This window comes from Calidris pugnax, unplaced genomic scaffold (assembly GCF_001431845.1).
Source record: "Calidris pugnax isolate Ruff unplaced genomic scaffold, ASM143184v1 scaffold54, whole genome shotgun sequence".
Classification (NCBI taxonomy): domain Eukaryota; kingdom Metazoa; phylum Chordata; class Aves; order Charadriiformes; family Scolopacidae; genus Calidris; species Calidris pugnax.
The window spans coordinates 39,672-53,819 of NW_015090864.1; the positions used below are offsets into that span (position 1 = coordinate 39,672).

The 14,148-nt window shown below is 52.2% G+C and overlaps 1 protein-coding gene across 1 annotated transcript in view; it reads left to right on the plus strand.

Annotated features, from left to right (window-relative positions):
* The window catches only part of CCDC12 (coiled-coil domain containing 12), a 33,484-nt gene extending 19,966 nt beyond the window's left edge, over positions 1 to 13,518 (plus strand). Inside the window, exons 3-7 of the mRNA XM_014944885.1 lie at positions 9,671 to 9,750; positions 11,721 to 11,782; positions 11,886 to 11,920; positions 12,323 to 12,399; positions 12,695 to 13,518. Coding sequence (XP_014800371.1) covers positions 9,671 to 9,750; positions 11,721 to 11,782; positions 11,886 to 11,920; positions 12,323 to 12,399; positions 12,695 to 12,774 — 334 coding nt within the window. The 3' untranslated portion in view covers positions 12,775 to 13,518. The remainder of the gene's footprint in view (positions 1 to 9,670; positions 9,751 to 11,720; positions 11,783 to 11,885; positions 11,921 to 12,322; positions 12,400 to 12,694) is intronic.
* Positions 13,519 to 14,148: the final 630 nt, after the last annotated feature.

The window sequence follows — 14,148 nt, forward strand, 5'->3', positions numbered from 1 at the left end:
TAGAGAGCAAAGAACTCCCACCTCCTCCCATCAGCCTTCTCCTGAAATACCTGGGAGCGATTCCTTTTGGGGGGAGGCAGCTTTTGGGGCGAAAAGTTGGCTTTCCAGATTGTGGTGTTTTTTTTTTTTTTTTTTTTTTTTCCCTTGGGGGATTCTGTAGCTCTTTGTCCTCCTCGCCAAGTACGGCAGGTTTTATCGGGATCTAAACGTAATTTTGCAAGGCAAATTAGAGCAGGATCTGCTCTGCAGGAAATGTTTGAATCCCAAATTCGACTTGAGATAATTCTTAGCTTTTGCTTTACTTATTGAATGTTCTTTTTTTTTTTTTTTTCCTGTTGCCGGAATCGGCCGTGCGTTTTTAACAAGATCTAGGAGCCTGGCGAGCTGATAACTTGATTTTTCTCTTAGATTTTAATTTCCCCATCGCGCAGCTGAACTTGCTCAGCCCTTTGAAAAAAGGGGAACTGCCGCGAGCTGATGCCCCCTTGGCTGGTGGCAAAAGGTAAATTGAAATAATCCCTTGGTGTTTACCCCGAATTTGGGAAACGAGGGGTCCTGGTAACTAAAATCTGCACCTAAATGAGCGCCTCAATAGCGGCGTTGCTTTCTCAAGCTGAAAACCACCGACGGCGCGAGGCGGGGAGGGGGAAATTTAGTGGTTCAAGAAAGAATCCTGTGGTCTGTGTGGAGGGTTTTAGGGGTGCTGAGCACCCCGAAAAGCTGGCAGGACCCTGGTTCCTCCTCCATCCCTGCAGTTCCTTCACCCCACACCATCCTTTATACCCCGGGGGAAGGACAGAACCCCCCTTTTCTAATGTTTTCTCGCTGCCGATGTGACGACACGCTTTTTGGCAGCTTCCTGTTATTTTTCTAATTGACTCGAATCTCCTCCCCCCCCCTTCTCTTTTATTATTGTTGTTGGGTGGTTTTTTTTTGGTTTTGTTCCTTGTTTTTATCTTTCACGCTGCAAACTGCCACCGCAGGAGCAAGTGCTGACGAAGCCCTCTGTGAAAACCCTGAGAGACTCGCAGCAATTTCAGCTCCAGCTATCTCTGATCTGAGCTCTCAGGGGAGTTTATATCTGTAATTGCAAGGAGTTTGGGTTATTTTTTTTTATTTTTTTATTTTTTTTTTACTGGTTATGCTTAGCCACACTGACCAGGAAACACCTCCCGCTGCGGCGTTTGCGATCCGCCTTTGCAAGGAACAGGGTGTGGGTGGACTTTGGCCTTTCCGCCCCGTTCCCTTGGGGGAAAAAACAGTGGGTTTGGGGCTTGGGGATCCTCAGGGCTTTGGAAAGCCACGGTTGGGTGGAGACTGGCATTGCCACCCTGCCCTGGGGACCGGGGAGGCATCGAGCTCTGAAGCTGGGCTGCAGTTCTACCAGAGGAGCTCGTTGAGGAGTGGTTAAAAGTATAAATAAAAAGCCAAGGTAGGGCTTGGAGAGGTTAAAAAAAAAATAAAAATACTCAACTCTTCAACTTAACTAGAAATTAAGCTTCGGCGAGCTGCTGTTAATCAGCTGCTGGTGTTTCTACACTTAGTCATCCTTCAAAATCCCGGCTCCGTGCCCTCGCCGCTCGCGGAGATGAATTTCTGGGAGGAGCTGGGGGAGGCAGGGGTTGGGAAAGGCCATCACTCCCCTCGCGGTGGGAAGAATGTCACGGGGCAGGTCAAAACCACATTTATTTATTTATTTTTTTTAATCTCTGCACAAAAGAAAAAAAATCCAGCAGTGAGTCTTGCTCGGCGTTGGCTGTAGCTTGGCAGGAGAACCCAGGCAGGAGCAAGGATAACTGCTGTGGGATGTGCTTCCTTGCGTCCTGGAGTGGGGAGACCTTACTGAAGAACTTAAAAAAAAATTATAAAATTAGTAAAAAAATTATCCTCAAGTAGGGGAGAGTGGTGTTGGCTGAGCTGAGAACACGTGACGTGTTGGATGGACGTCTGTGTGGACAGCTGAAGCTGTTACTGCTGATGGCTTGTCCTGATGGACACTGTGCAATGAGGCAGGCTCTGTCACCACCCCACATCTCCAGGGTCCCACAGCGTGTCCTCTCCACTGGGGAGGTGGAAGAGGTGGCAGGAGCAAGGTTGTAGCTTTTGCTGGACTCTGGAGAAGGGAGAACAAGAGTTTAGATGGTTGGATCCACCTGGTTGGTAACCAGTGGAGTGAGGAGATTGACACAGTGGAGTGAGGAGATCCACCTGGCTGGTACTGGGTGAGGAGATGCAGGAGCCAGCAGGATCTAGGCTCCTTCCTCAAGATGCTTATACCCGTTTTGCCCAGAGAGTTGTAGATGTAGTTGTGGCTGCCCCATCCCTGGAGGGGTTCAAGGCCAGGTTGGATGGGGCTTTGAGCAACCTGGTCTGGTGGGAGATGTCCCTGCCCATGGCAGGAGAGTTGGAACTGGATGATCTTTAATGTCCCATCCAACCCAAACCTTTCTATGATTTTGGTACAGTGCAGAGGAAAAACCCCATAAGAGCATGGTCAAAGCATGTTCTTGCACCAGTGTGTGGAGGAGCGTAGGAGGGTCAGGGGTTTGCACATCAGCTACCTCCTGGTTCTCCATCCCCAGCCTGGGTCCTGAAGTTGCAGATTGAGTGTGGGTCCTGTCCTGGTTGTCATTAGTGATGTTGAAGTTCCTCGTGTCTGCCTGGAAAGCACTCAAGTACCTGGAAAAACAGCGTGGGAGACCAGACTGCCCTGTGGCACCTTCCTGCGTTTGAAGAACTTCTCTTGCAACCCTCCTCCTGCAACCCCTGGGGAGATGTCTCTCCCCATCCATGCTCCCCCCTGGAAAGCACTCAAGTACCTGGAAAAACAGCGTGGGAGACCAGACTGCCCTGTGGCACCTTCCTGCGTTTGAAGAACTTCTCTTGCAACCCTCCTCCTGCAACCCCTGGGGAGATGTCTCTCCCCCGGCCCTGGGCACCTGAGGATCACGTCCTGAGAAACCGGCTTCCTCGACAAGTTCTGGGGGCTCGGGGTGTAACGAGAGGCATTTGATTTTTTTGGCATTCCTCGAGTGCCTTTCGGCAGCAGCTCGGGGAGAGGAGGACGTGCTCCCACACGCTCAGCTCTTGGAGCAGGAGCTGCCCTCTCCCAGGAAAGGGAGGTTTCTCCTTGGAGGGTGGGTGCTGATGGGTCTCTGTTTCTGCTTGTTCCTTGCTCTTTTTCCGCCTTGGGCGAGGAATCCAGGAAAACGACGGCAACAACTTCACCCTCTTGATCAAACATCTCTGGACTTCTGCCTTGGAGACGTCTCTGTGCTACTACAAGAGGGGTGTGGGGACAGCTTTAGCGTGGAACACCTTTGGATGTCTTGGTTTTGGAGCAGATGCAGATCATCTCAGTGTGTATCTTGGTTGCTTGAAAGGTCACCATGTGCAATGGGGCAGGATGGAGATGTATGGACCTTGCTTTTGAGCCAGCCCAGCCTCCAGGAAAGCTGCAGCAGGAGGTGGTACATCCAGATATCATAGAATCATGGAATCCTAGAATGGTTTTGGTGGGAAGGGAGTGGTTTGGGACCTCCATAGGCCGTCTAGTCCAACCCCCGGCCCTGGGCAGGGACACCTCCCACCAGACCAGGGTGCTCCAAGCCCCCTCCAACCTGGCCTTGAACCCCTCCAGGGATGGGGCAGCCACAGCTTCTCTGGCCAACCTGGGCCAGGCTCTCACCACCCTCACACCAAACAAGTTCTTCCTGAGACCTCATCTAATTCTCCCCTCTTTCAGGGTCAAACCCTTCCCCCTCCTCCTAGGGCTCCCCTCCCTCATCCAGAGTCCCTCCCCAGCTTTCCTGGAGCCCCTTGAGGGACTGGATGGGGCTCCGAGGTCTCCCCAGAGCCTTCTCCAGGCTGAACCCCCCAACTCTCTCAGCACCCCCTCCCAGCAGAGGTTCTCCAGCCCTCCCAGCATCTCTGGGGCCTCCTCTGGCCCTGCTCCAGCAGGTCTGGAGGGAGACGGTGCTGTAAGGGTCCTTCTGCACCCATGGGTGATCACACAGCATGTCCTAGGTGACCTTGCAGAGAAGTCCAGCAGGTCGGTGGGAGGGTGACCGAGAGAAGCAAAGAGGGTACAAGAATCCAAGCCTGAAATATCTGCCCAAATTCTCCTAATCTGTTTATTTCCGTGGGGTCTGCAGAAGGTGGGAAGTTTGTCAGTTGGTGAAACTCGTTACACAGTGAATTTTCCTTGGCAAAAAAATGAAGGGACCTGTAGAAGCAGTTCGAAAATGACTTCTGCTCTGTGGTTTGCAACTGGAAACAGAAAAGGGAAGAGGCACTTTGAGGAGAAGTGTTTACAGCCATTGAAGAGCACGTTGAGTGCTGCCCCAGGGGACGCCTTCACCACATGGCCCCACAAGTGCCCCAGCGTTCCTGCTCCTTTCAGCTTCTTCAGTAGCTTGACCAGAGCCCAGCTCTCTACAACTTGGACCCCAAACCTCCTGGATTACTCCTGAAGTCTCCTGCTTTGCTCTCCTCATTGTTCTGGTTGCCTTGTCCCTGCTCCTTCAAACCTTCTTGCCCTCATGGAGCACGTGGTGAAGCAGAGGGTCCACCAAAACCACCGCTCCTTCAAGGATTTGAGACCTCCCTTGTATCTTCTGGAGCAGTAACTTCATTAGGTGTTTGAATGCGGTTTCCCAGGACTAAGTGGGTTTTGGAGACGTGGAGAAAGAAAATGAAATTCTTGTGCTGGTTCCTCTTTAAAGGGCAACGTGGAAATGGTTGCCCAGGATGTTTGGTTTCAAGCAAATGGGAGTGACTCACGAAAATGGAAGGTTCTGAAAACAGGGGCTCTGGAGCAGCTTGGGAAGGTCAAAGGGCAGTAAATTCTCAAACCGGATGGTATTTCTCCAGGGCTTTGGGAAAGAAATTGCCTGAAGGGGCTGAGAATAAGGTTGAGAACACCCAGGACTTCTCTAAATGGCTTCCAAAGAATGGAAAGGCTCCACCATGGCCCTTCAGAAATAGTTGTTTGGGATCTGGGTGTTGGAAACCACTTTGTTTTCATGATGCAAGACAGGAGGCATCTTTCTTTGCCTGGCTTCGTCACGTGCTTAGAGCCAACCAGAAGGCTTAGAACGATCCATTTATCAAAAAAACCTGGTGTTTACTCCATGAAGCCCTTGGGGCTGGAGGAGTCAAGTGCAAAAAAACAACCTCGTGGACGGCTTCGAGTGTCCTGTGTTTTCCCTTGAGATAACTCCTCGCATTCTGCGCATACCCTGCGTGCCGGGCCGTGTCCAACCCGCCTGCTTCAAAGCAAAGCTGACATCTCTTCTCCTTCCTTGGTGAGGAGCTCTGGGCCTGAGGTAAAAAGCAGATTTGAGGCATTCCTCACCCAAAACAGGGAGCGCGTCACCCCCTGGTGGGTTTTTAGGAGATTCTGGGAAGCTTTGTCCATCGTTTCCCTCCGTAATCGCTGCAGCTACCCAAGTCCTCGTGTGGTCCTAGGAGCTTCCAGCCCAGATCTGCACCTACTGGGAGACTATGGACAACTCCATCTCCTTTGGGCTGGAATGGGCTGGGAAACACAGCACGAGGTGCTCAAGGTGCAGGAGATCTTCTGGGATGGGCCTATCCATCATGTATAAGGAGATGCTGATGCTTGATCCCACCCCAAAGCCAAATGGTTCAAAGCCAGGTCTCATTTGGATGCTCCATCCTCCCTGAGGAGCATTAAACGTTCACGTTAGAGCCGCTGATGTGTCCTCCAACCCCAGGAGCTCCACCTGGCTCCTATGTCCCCATCTTGCAGAGCCTGTTGTTAGCTCTGGGTTTGGGGTTTGTTTTGTTTTCTGGCTAATTGGGATAATTCATCACTTGTAAAGGTTGTCTTCCTGGAACGCAGCACTAGAGGAACCGCTGGCACCTGAACTTTATTTAACCCACCGAGGTGGAAAACCAGCAACTTCTTCTAAACATATATATTCTTAACCCTTGCCTGCCTTCGAGTTACGTGGGGTAGCACCACTCTGCTGCTTTGCTCTCTGGTTTTACAGACATATTCATGGACGGGAAGGCTGAGGGGAGACCTTATTGCTCTCTCCAACTCCCTGAAAGGAGGGTGTAGAGAGATGGGGGTCGGTCTCTTTTCTCAAGTCACAGGCGACAGGACAAGAGGAAATGGCCCACTTGTAAAGGCTGTCTTCCTGGAACACAGCACTAGAGGAACCGCTGGCACCTGAACTTTATTTAACCCACTGAGGTGGAAAACCAGCAACTTCTTCTAAATATATATATTCTTAACCCTTGCCTGCCTTCGAGTTACGTGGGGTAGCACCACTCTGCTGCTTTGCTCTCTGGTTTTACAGACATATTCATGGACGGGAAGGCTGAGGGGAGACCTTATTGCTCTCTACAACTCCCTGAAAGGAAGGTGTAGAGAGATGGGGGTCGGTCTCTTTTCTCAAGTCACAGGCGACAGGACAAGAGGAAATGGCCTCAAGTTGCCCCAGGGGAGGTTCAGGCTGGATATTAGGAAAAATTTTTTCACTGAAAGGGTTCTCAGGCATTGGAATGGGCTGCCCAGGGAGGTGGTTGAGGCCCCATCCCTGGAGGTGTTCAAAAGCCGGGTTGATGTAGTGCTGGGAGGGATGGTTTAGTGATGATGCTCCTTGTTTGTTGTGTGGGTGTCTATTTTTGTCAGTCAGGTTGACGGTTGGACAAGATGATCTTTAAGGTCCCTTCCAACCTAGAAGATTCGGTGATTCTGTGAAAAGGGGAGATGAGTCTTCTGCTCCTGGAGAACGTGGCAATGCTGGGGTTGGTGCTTGCTGAAGTCCCCGAGCCCCCCGAGGAGGTGGCCTTGGGGAGCGCTGGGCAACGGTGAATTACCGGAGGGCAGGTGCGAGAGCTGCTCTCGCCTCGCACGCTTAATTAAAGGCATCAATTTTGTGTTTTCTCCTGGCGCTTGCAGTTGGTGCAGGGGTTTAATAAGGATCTGAAAGCACCCGGGGGTGGGGGCAGGGATCTTCTGGGTTCAACCTCGTACCCTTTCTCCTCTTCTCCATCACCATCACCCGCTTCCCCTTCTGCCGCCGCTCGTCCCCTCTGTGGCAGAACCTGCCAAGTTGTGCCTTGTGGTTCTATTTTATTTTATTTTTTTTTTTAGTTTTGTGGCTAAACCTGCAGCGAGCAGGAGCAGCACTGGATCGCAGGGCTTTTGTTTGCAGCCTCAGATGGGGCTTTCTGGGCTGGAAGAACGTCGGGGAGCAGGTTTAAAACCCCAATTCCCCTTCCTTGTGCCTTCTCCAGGTGGTGGCAAAGCCCTGGAGGATGTAAGGAAGGGCTGGACACCCTTCGTGTAGCAGGACCTGGACCTGCAGAGTGGATGCCCCTTGAAATATGGGATGTGGGAGCTTCTCCTGCGAGAGAGGACCTCTCTCTCAGGTCAACCAAACCTCTTTGCTGGTTTGGTTGAGGCTGAGCAGCTGCAGCTCCCAACGCAGGCCCAAAACGAGGATTTTTAAAATACAGCTTGTCAAGGTGTAATGATAACATCTTGCCAGACTGAAAAAAAAAACAAACAAAACCAAAACCCCAGCTTGCTTAACTCGTAGCTCTCTTGTTTTAGGTGCTCTGACCCCGGGGAGTCTGTGTTTGGTTCCCTTTCCTTCTGAATGTTGCTCACATTTAGAGAGAGACATCAAAAGTTTGGACTCCCCAGGGTTTGTGCTGCTTTGTCAGATGAATCCTCTCCCCTGAGCCTTGAGCCAGATGTTGGATCTCACAACCCGACGTCCTGTTACCTCCTGGATGAATTACCTGCTCCTCTTCCTCCCTCACCCTCCCAGTTTAGGAACAAAATCCCTGCTGAGTGGAGATTGTCCGTAAAATCAGGGAAATAACGGTGATTTCTGTGTGCCTGGAGGTGGCATCTCCTGCAACAATAATATCACTTGATCCTCCAAGATCAACCTTCCTGAGAAGAACTGCCTTTATGGCTGGGGCTGGAGGGGGAGCAGGGCAAGTTAATTTAATAAATCCCTCCTCCCAGGGCATCTGTGTGTAAAAATAGACGTAAAACTGTGCAGAGCAGCTTATTTTCGTGGGGTGAAGGTGCTCTTGGCCTGGGGGAGGTATCACAGCTCTGGGCTAATCTCTCCTGTGTTCCTTTTAAACATCTTTTCTCCTGGCTCTGGGGAAAGTTGTTCCTGTTTCTTGCTCGGGGGACCTGGGCTTGATGACAGGAGAAATGTTGACGAATTTCCTAAGCTTCCTGGGCCTTGGTTTCCACTCTGCTGCTCAAATTTATCTCACTTAGGTCTTGCTGAGCTCCAACCACGTGCTCCCACCAGCTCCGTGGCACCAGCCCTGGTGTGGGTCGGACTCTTGTAAGAATATTCAGTGGCCGGAGAGGGGCTGGGATGGTGTGGGAAGGGTAGGACTTTCCTCCTAACCTCCAAAAAGCTCCCCAGAAACCAAAAGCTTGGGTTTTACTCCAGGTGAACTTGGCCATCTGACCACCGACCTTCTCTTCTCACCTCTCTTGGGCTGTAGCTTCTTCACCCCTTCTTTTGCCTCCCTTTGCTGTGGCTGGAAGCCCTTGGGGTGGGCTCACTTGCTTCTCCATCGCGAAAGTCCAGCAGGGAGGTGGTCCCAGGTATCTTCTGGGCAGAAAAAATGACAATATTCAGCTGTTGTTGATAAAAATGCCCTCTTTTGTGTTTGTGTGTGGGTTCTCTGCGTCCTCCACAGCAGCAGAACAGTCACCCTCATCGCTGCTGAAGGCTTTGCTGGCTGCTGGGGTGGGACCATCACCGGGCAGCAAGTGCTTTGCTTCCTATTTCAACTGATTAAACCCATCGATGGTGTTAAATGAGTTTAATCTGCTTAATTGGCCCCGCAGGCTTGTGTACTGGTATATTGATCCAACCAGTGAACCATCCGGCGTTGTACGCGTGTGTAAGCGGCTGGAGATGGGATGGGGTCCCACGAGGTCCATTTTCAGGGCTCTGGGTTTGGAAATGCCTCTGCTTGAAGCTGGTGGGGTTTGACCTCGGGGAGGAGTTGGTTTGGGGGAGCAAGAGAACTGAGGTTGTCTAATGGGTTGGTCCATTTGGGGCCCAAATTGTTCAGGAGAGGTGTAAAAAGAGCCTTGAAAAGGGCTGGAATTAGCGTCTGAATATCGGGGTGGTGTGTGCATGGGGGAGAGGGCTTCTGCTGGCTCTTGAGCTCTCCTGGAGGTTGGTGAAGGGATGGATGAACCTCTGGGTGTCACTGTCCCCATCACCACCACCCATTTGCTCAGGAACCTGAATTTGCACCACATGCACCCCTCTTTGAAGCACCTCTGGTGACTTGGTAACCACCTTGTACCCTGAATACTCTTATTCCTCCCTGTCCTTCCCTCGTATCCTCCTGAGATAATTTTTTTCCCTGATTGTGGATCTTCTCTGGTGTTTCTGTCCTGAGTTTCTCACTGGGTTGAGACCTAAAAGGGAGCTGGGCTGAAGTTCAGAGCTTTGCAAGGGGTCCGTTCCTTTATCCTGCTGAGCTTCTGGTTGACCCTATCTTTTCTGGCTTCTCTGGGTCACTGGTGGCCCTTGGCCAGTGCCTGCAGCCAGTGATGTGCCCTTCCCTAGTGACACCCCACGGTCCAGTGTGACATGGATGTGTCTCACCCCTCTGTGCTCTTCTCCTTCCTCTCCAGGGAGCTCAAGCTGCGAAACTACGAGCCTGAAGATGAGGAGCTGAAGAAGAGGAAGGTGCCCCAGGCCAAGCCAGCCTCAGGTGGGTGCAAGCCAGAGCGTGGTGGGTTGGAACTAGATGATCTTGAAGGTCCCTTCCAGCCCAGACCATTCTTTGATTCTATGAAATGAGGCAGCTTGAAAGCAGAAGCTTTGCCCTTGGTGGTGCTGGTGTCTGCAGGGAGGGAACAAAGCAGGACTTGGTGGTTGTGAGGACAAATAAACTGGTACAGGACTCTGCATCATAGAATGGTTTGGGTTGGAAAGGACCTTAAAGATCATCAAGTTCCACCCCCCTGCCCTGGGCAGGGACACCTCCCACCAGCCCACGTTGCTCCAAACCCCCTCCAACCTGCCCTTGAACCCCTCCAGGGATGGGGCAGCCACAGCTTCTCTGGCCAACCTGGGCCAGGCTCTCACCACCCTCACACCAAAGAACTTCTTCCCCACAGCTCAGCTCCATCTCCCCTCTTGCAGGGTCAAACCCTTCCCCCTCCTCCTGTGGCTCCCCTCCCTCATCCAGAGTCCCTCCCCAGCTTTCCTGGAGCCCCTTGAGGGACTGGAAGGGGCTCCAAGGTCTCCCTGGAGCCTTCTCTTCTCCAGGCTGAACCCCCCCAACTCTCTCAGCCTGTCTTCTTCCTGGTTTAGTGGGAGGTGTCCCTGCCCATGCTTCTTCCTGATTTAGTGGGAGGTGTCCCTGCCCATGGACAAGTGGGATGTGTTTTGATGGGGTGGGAGGGTGGTAGGTCCTGGGAGATGAGTGTCTGTAGCCCTGGAGGGTGCTGGCGTGGCTGAGCGGCCGTGGTGGGAGCTGGGTGAGGGTGATGCTCCTCGGCCCCGTTGCATCATCATCCTCTCTCGCCTGTGGGACCTGCACACCCTGCGTTGCACAAGCGGGTGTGTGTGTGTCAGCACCCCGAGCCCGGCCCCAAACCCAAGGGCTGACACTCAGAGGAGCAGAGCTCTTGCTGGAGGATTCTCAAGGAGATTCAGGCTGGGTTTTGGGTTGTTTTTTTGTTTTGTTTTTTTTTTTTTTGTTTGAATTACCTTTAAACAAATCTTAGTCGTGAGTCCAAGGGCGTTCAGTCTGTGATTTCCTTGCACTGAACCCTCCGCGCAGCTCTTGAGAGGGAGGCAGAGGGTAGAAGTTCCCCTTGATCTTGAAATACTGAGTCCTCCTGGAATAAATCTCTTCAAAAATGCCCTAAATAACAAGGCTGCCTTTGGGAGATGTGGGAGGTGGGAATGCTGACGCCGCGCTTTCTTTATCCTTTTATACAAGTGGAAAACTTTCCCTGACTCTTCCCTAGAGCGCGGTTTTGGAATTGGGGATGGCAATTTTGACCTTTCCTAGTAAAAGCCTCACTCTCTGCCAGCCTTTCTTGGGAGCTGTGGTGCCCATCAGCTGTGGATCCTGTGCAGAGGCTGGGGATGGAGGAGAACAGAGCAATTAGGACTTGGAAATGGATTAATATTAAATGTACCTTGGGCATATCTGTTCGCCGGAGCAGGATTCATCCTTTGGGCATGTTCTCCCTGGTGCCCTCACCCCCCTCCTTGCACAGATGCCCCAGGTGAAGGATGGAGGGCTGGTTTCCACACCATTATCCCCAGTATCTCCAGACCTTTACGTAAGGTGTGGGCTGGAGCTTGACTCCTCCAAGGTGTCTCAAGCTTCGGCCTCGTAAATGAGTCACCCTGAGTCAAATTCCAGTTTAAACACCTGAGGAGCAGCTGATCCCTGCGGGTCTTGTGAAAAGAGGACTTGAACCCAGCAGAATTCTTGCTGTTTGTGGTGTTTAGTGGTTGTGGGGTTTGCATCATCTTTAGGAGTCTCCGAAAGGGTGGAGGGACCTGTGTACCCACCTGTACTCATCATTACCCCACTCTTAAAGCAAAGAGGTTTTTATAAAAACTTTTGTGAGCCAAGCCCAGACCTCTGGTGGGTTGGTTTCCCCTTTGGTGTCTTCCTTCTGCTTCCTGTGCTGATGCTGGTCCTGTTCCCCCATCTAGTGGAAGACAAGGTGAAGGACCAGCTGGAGGCTGCCAAGCCAGAGCCCATCATCGACGAGGTGGTACGTATTAGTCAGAACCTCGCTCTGTGGGCGCATCTTATCTGTGTCCAGGCTTGAACTTCACCTGAAGTTCTCACTTGGGTGTCTCTTCTTTCTCCCCTAGGATCTGGCAAACCTGGCCCCCAGGAAACCAGACTGGTGAGTGCCTGCAGAACCCTGGGAAAAGGGGTATTGGCATCAGCGGGTGGGCTACCAACACCTCAAGATTGGGTTAAAAGTGCTAGAAATGGGGAAACCCCGCCCTGCTGTTGAGGGAGACACGAGGCATGGGGCTGCCCTCCCTCTTCCTGCTCACACTGAGTCTCCACTGATCCCTTTGGGGGGTGTTTGTCACCACGGTGGCCTCAGTGACAAGGGATGTTCTGGGAGTTGGGTTGGTTTTTCCATGGGTTGCCTTGGTGGGAGACACAGACTCTGCTCCGTGGTGCTTGTAGGGGAGAGAAGGAGCTTCTCTTCCACTGGGAAAGGCGTAACGTGGCCCCTCTGTCCACATTTGCCTGGGGCGAAGATTTATTTGGACATTGTTGCTCTCCTCCCCAGGGATCTGAAGCGAGATGTGGCCAAGAAACTGGAGAAGCTGGAGAAGAGGACGCAGAGAGCCATCGCTGAGTTGATCCGTGCGTTGTGGTGCTGCAGGGATGGTGTTACAGGCTCACCAGTTGTTCCAGAAGGATTATGTGATCCTTACTGGGAGCTCGGTGCCTTGCTGTTGGGCCAGGGAGGGACTGGTGGAGCTTCATCCCCTTCCTAAAAGGGTCTCCAAAGCTGTTGGTCCCAAGTAGCTTCCCCGAGGCCGCACGCTTGGTTTGCGCGGTGGAGAAGGATGGTTTGTGGGCTTGGGGTTGCACTTCAGGTCCTCTGCCATGTGGGTTCCCCAGTACGGCCAGTTTATTGGCTGTTTCTTGCTTGCAGGAGAGCGGTTGAAAGGGCAGGAGGAGGAGCTGGCATCTGCTGTGGGGTCAGCAAAGCAGGAGGGAAGCGACTCCGACTGAGGAGGTCCATCTGGCAGCCTCTTGGTGGGCTCTGTGGATCTCCTCATCCCATCGCTCTCAGGTGGAGGCACCTCCTTGGGCCACGTTGCTCGCTGACACTTTGCCAGAAGCCCACGGATCCCACCATGCCTGAAGGAGAGGAGAAGATCCAAGGAGCCCTGCTGTCCTCTCTCTTGGACTGTGGCTGTTTTCCTCCCTTGAGGAACACTTCACAGATCGCTTTTTGGAACCACGGGGTGGGGCTGATGGGAGCAGGACACAACATCCACGTTAACTTGAACCTGGGCTGCCAGGACTTGGAGCAAAAGGGCTGGTGCCAGAGAAGGTAAATTAAATCTAACTCTCCTCTCACTTGCTGGGTGAGGAAGAAGATGCCCAAGAAGCCTCCAGCAGCCCTTCAAGAGGCTCTGCCCACTTCCCCAAGGGACCCACGCTCAGAGATGCCTTTCTCAAAGTGTTCCTTTCTGCAGAAGAGCTGCTCTAACTGTCATGTGGGCAACAAGGAGGTCTCTCACTCTGGCTTTGAGTCTTTGAGAACATCCATGGTCAGATCCAGTGCAGGATAATTCTGCTGGAAGGGACTTTGTGGCTCAGGAACCTGTGTCCAGGTGAGGTTGACGTGGGGTTTAATTCTGCTCCCTGAAGTTTCTCTGTGCAGCGTGTACCGCTCCTCTGTACGTTTTATAATTAACAAAGTTTGTTGTTAACAAATCTTTTTTGTAATAAAACAGTCCCGTGGTGGAAGAAGTTTTCGCTGGTTCTGCAGAGGGCTGCGTGGAGGCACCTCATTTCACATCTGTGGGGACTTCACCCCACTCTTGCCTGGTCCCTGTCCCCTTTCCTTCCCCGGGACAGGGAGGAATGATCTTCAGCTCCTCTAAGTTTGAGGTGGCCGAGCTGTAGGTACAGCAGGTCAAGCACAACTGGACCCAGCAACCTTGGGTGGACGCCAACTGGAAGAAGTGAGGGGGTGGAAACCCAGAGTTGACCCTGGAATCTTCTCTAGGTCTTGAAGATCTTACAGGATGGGTGTTTTTGGCCCAGGTTTGGTTGCTCGGGCTCCTGAATCTTCTGTGTTGCATTTGGAAGTGTTTATGTCCCGAGGTGAAACATCTGGTGTGTAGGGCTTTGAGAGGAGTGTTTACAGAAGAGTTCACCTGGGATAAAAATAGCTGTTCTTGTCAACATCTGCATCCTGCTGCTTTTAAAAGCCTGTTGAAAAAGACCTGTCGGGGGCCTCAGATTGTCACCAGGTCCCTCGAGCAGGACAAGATTGATCCCAGCTGTGCTAAATACAGCCTGATAGATGCTTGTCCCTCTGCTGGGATCTGCTGTGACTGCCCACCGCAGCGTGGTGAGGACATCTGAGGGGCT